General features: G+C 41.6%; 1 protein-coding gene across 1 annotated transcript; it reads right to left on the bottom strand.

Moving 5' to 3' along the window:
* Nucleotides 1-323: 323 nt before the first annotated feature.
* Nucleotides 324-2,658, bottom strand: LOC135577217 (uncharacterized). The gene is made up of 2 exons (XM_065045112.1): nucleotides 1,271-2,658; nucleotides 324-377 (listed from the first exon to the last, which is right to left on the bottom strand). Exons 1-2 carry the CDS (start codon nucleotides 2,546-2,548, stop codon nucleotides 324-326), a joined length of 1,332 nt encoding a protein of 443 aa, XP_064901184.1. The 5' UTR covers nucleotides 2,549-2,658.
* Nucleotides 2,659-3,101: the final 443 nt, after the last annotated feature.

Below are 3,101 nucleotides of genomic sequence, written 5' to 3' on the forward strand. Positions count from 1 at the left end.
TAATTGTTCTCCAGTGACTTTGCAAATCAGTGTGGCATACAGTCTGGGTACATAAACTACTATAAGCACAAAGCGGTGATAAAAGTTAGACATCCTGCGTTGTGATTTTAAGTGTGGTTGGACCCACTAATTGTGATTGCCACCGTTTTGGGACTTTCTTCACTCGGGTGTAATGTATCCAGGAATCTATTTCAGCAACCTTGATTGCGGTAAATGTAGTTAAAAGTACTTGATAAGGTCCGTCCCAACGTTCTTTTAAAGGATCTTCTCTCCAAGTCTTTATATACACCGTGTCTCCAGGTTCTATATCATGTACTGGATTCTCAAGTGCTAGTGGGCGATTCCACACTAATACGGATCTGAGTCGATTCAATGTCCTGCCGAGAGACAACACATAATTGTACACATCCTGATTACCTTTTACATGTACACTTGGATTCGGATTAGGTGCTTCATATGGCTTGCCATACAGAATCTCGTATGGGCTTACTGACATTCCACTCCTGGGTTTAATCCTAATTCGCAATAACGCTATTGGTAAGGCCTGGGGCCATTTAATTTTTGCTTCCTGACAAATTTTGCTAAGCTGTCGTTTTAGCGTCTGATTCATTTTCTCCACCTGGCCACTAGACTGGGGTCTCCACAGGGTATGTAATTCCCATTTAATTCCCAAACATCTACTGACTTCCTTTACCACCTGAGCAACAAAATGTGGTCCCCTATCAGATGATATTCCCAATGGTACTCCAAATCTAGGAATTATTTCCTTCAATAACCATTTTACAGTTTCTTGTGCCTGGTTGGTGCGACAAGGGAAGGCTTCTGACCATCCTGAAAAGGTGCATACCCCAACTAACAGATATTTGAATCCTCGGGTTTTGGGGAGTTCCACATAATCTATTTGCCAACAATCCCCTGGTTGTACACCTGTCCTAACTTTTCCCATATCTACTTTCCTTTTAACTAAAGGATTATTTCTCAAGCAAATTTCACACTTAGCTGTGATAGATTTTGCCATTGTTAACATCTGGACCGAGATAATTTGTTTTCTTAGATAAGTTACCAATGCTTCTGCACCCCAATGACACTTCTGGTGCTCCGCCTGAAGTATCCCTCTCATAATTGTGATTGGCACCACAATTTGTCCATTGGTGGTTACATACCATCCAGAATTATCCTTGACGGCTTTTACTAGTCTTGCCAATTTCTCATCTTCTGCAGAATATTCAGGTGCCTCTGAAGGTGTAGGTAATAAATCAATTGCTCTTACCTTCTGGGAGACGAGACCCACCATCATCCAGACTCGTCGTGCCACTGATTGGGCTGTCTGATCAGCAAGTCGATTTCCTTCAATAATTTTCGATGTCCCACTCTGATGAGCTTTACAGTGCATGATGGCAACTAGTGATGGCTTTTGAACGGCATTAATCAAGTTCAATATTTCTTTTTGGTACTTGATGTTTGTTCCTTGGAAGGAGAGCAGTCCACGCTCTTTCCAAAGAGCTCCATGTACATGAACAACCCCGAATGCATATTTTGAGTCAGTCCAAATATTGACCTTTTTGTCTTCACTGAGCTCTAATGCCCTAGTTAGGACTATCAACTCAGCTTTCTGTGCTGATGTGTTTGGTGGTAGGGATTTAGCTTCAATTATTGTTTTGGCAGTAGTAATCGCGTATCCTGCATACCGCACTCCGCTTTCCACAAAACTACTGCCATCAGTAAAAAGCTCCCAATCCGTCTCCTCCAATGGGGTATCTTTCAGGTCAGGTCGACTTGCATGGGTATATTCAATGACCTCCACACAATCATGTTCCAGATTTTCTTCTTCAGTCTCTGCGCTTAAAAACACAGCTGGATTCATTAGGTTAGTTGTTTTTAGGATAACATCATCCTGCTCTGTCAAAATTGCCTGATATTTCATCATCCTACTTGGGGAAAGCCAATGACCCCCCTTTTGTTCCAATACAGTAGTCACCATATGGGATACAAACACTTCGATCTTTTTCCCCATAGTCAGTTTCCGGAATTCCTGAATTAATATCACGGTAGCAGCCACCGCCAGCAAGCACTTCGGCCATCCAGCACTTACCGGGTCAAGTTGTTTAGAGAAATAACCTACAGGCCTTTTCCAAGATCCCAGCCATTGGGTTAATACCCCTAGAGCAAGTCTCTGTCGTTCATGTACAAATAACTGAAAGTCTTTACTCAGATCAGGTAGGCCCAAAGCAGGCACTTGCATTAAAGCCTGTTTCAACTTTTGAAAAGCTTCCTGTTGTGGTTTTTTCCACACCAAGGTCTTATTCTTCTGTGCCTCGTATAAAGGTTTGGCAATAAGTCCATAGTCCATGATCCAGAGCCTGCACCATCCTGCCATTCCTAGAAAAGATCTTAATTCATGTAAGTTACGCGGTTCTGAGATCGCACAGATAGCATGCACACGGTTTATACCCAGTCTTCGCTGTCCTTGAGAAAGCTCGCATCCTAGATAGATCACAGTTGTGGATGCAATCTGAGCTTTATTTTTTGACACTTTATATCTATTCATTCCCAATTTATTCAATATTTCAATTGTTACCTGAATGCAAAGTTCTTGGGTCTCAGCAGCAATCAGAATATCATCCACATATTGCAGCAACAAATACCATTGTCGAGGAATTCCGATATGGCCTCTCGTAGTCCATTCCTCAAGTTCTTTGGCTAGTTGATTTCTGAAGATTGTCGGACTATTCTTAAATCCTTGTGGAAGGCGTGTCCAGGTTAACTGGGCCTTTCTCCCGTTGTGTGGATTCTCCCATTCAAAAGCGAATAGCTTTTTGCTTTCCTGGTCAAGGGGTATGCAGAAGAAGGCATCTTTTAAATCAAGTACTGTAAACCATTTATATTTCTCTTTCACAGATGTTAGCAAGGTATACGGATTTGCAACTACTGGATGTATGTCCTTAGTGATCTGGTTTATTGCTCGTAAGTCTTGGACTAGTCGATAGCTACCATCAGGTTTCTTTACTGGAAAAATTGGAGTATTGTATTCTGATTCACATTCTTCTAGAATTCCATATTTCAAAAATTTCTCAATTAAAGATACTATTCCTAACCTGGCT

The sequence above is a fragment of the Columba livia genome, chromosome W (assembly GCF_036013475.1).
Source record: "Columba livia isolate bColLiv1 breed racing homer chromosome W, bColLiv1.pat.W.v2, whole genome shotgun sequence".
NCBI lineage: Eukaryota > Metazoa > Chordata > Aves > Columbiformes > Columbidae > Columba > Columba livia.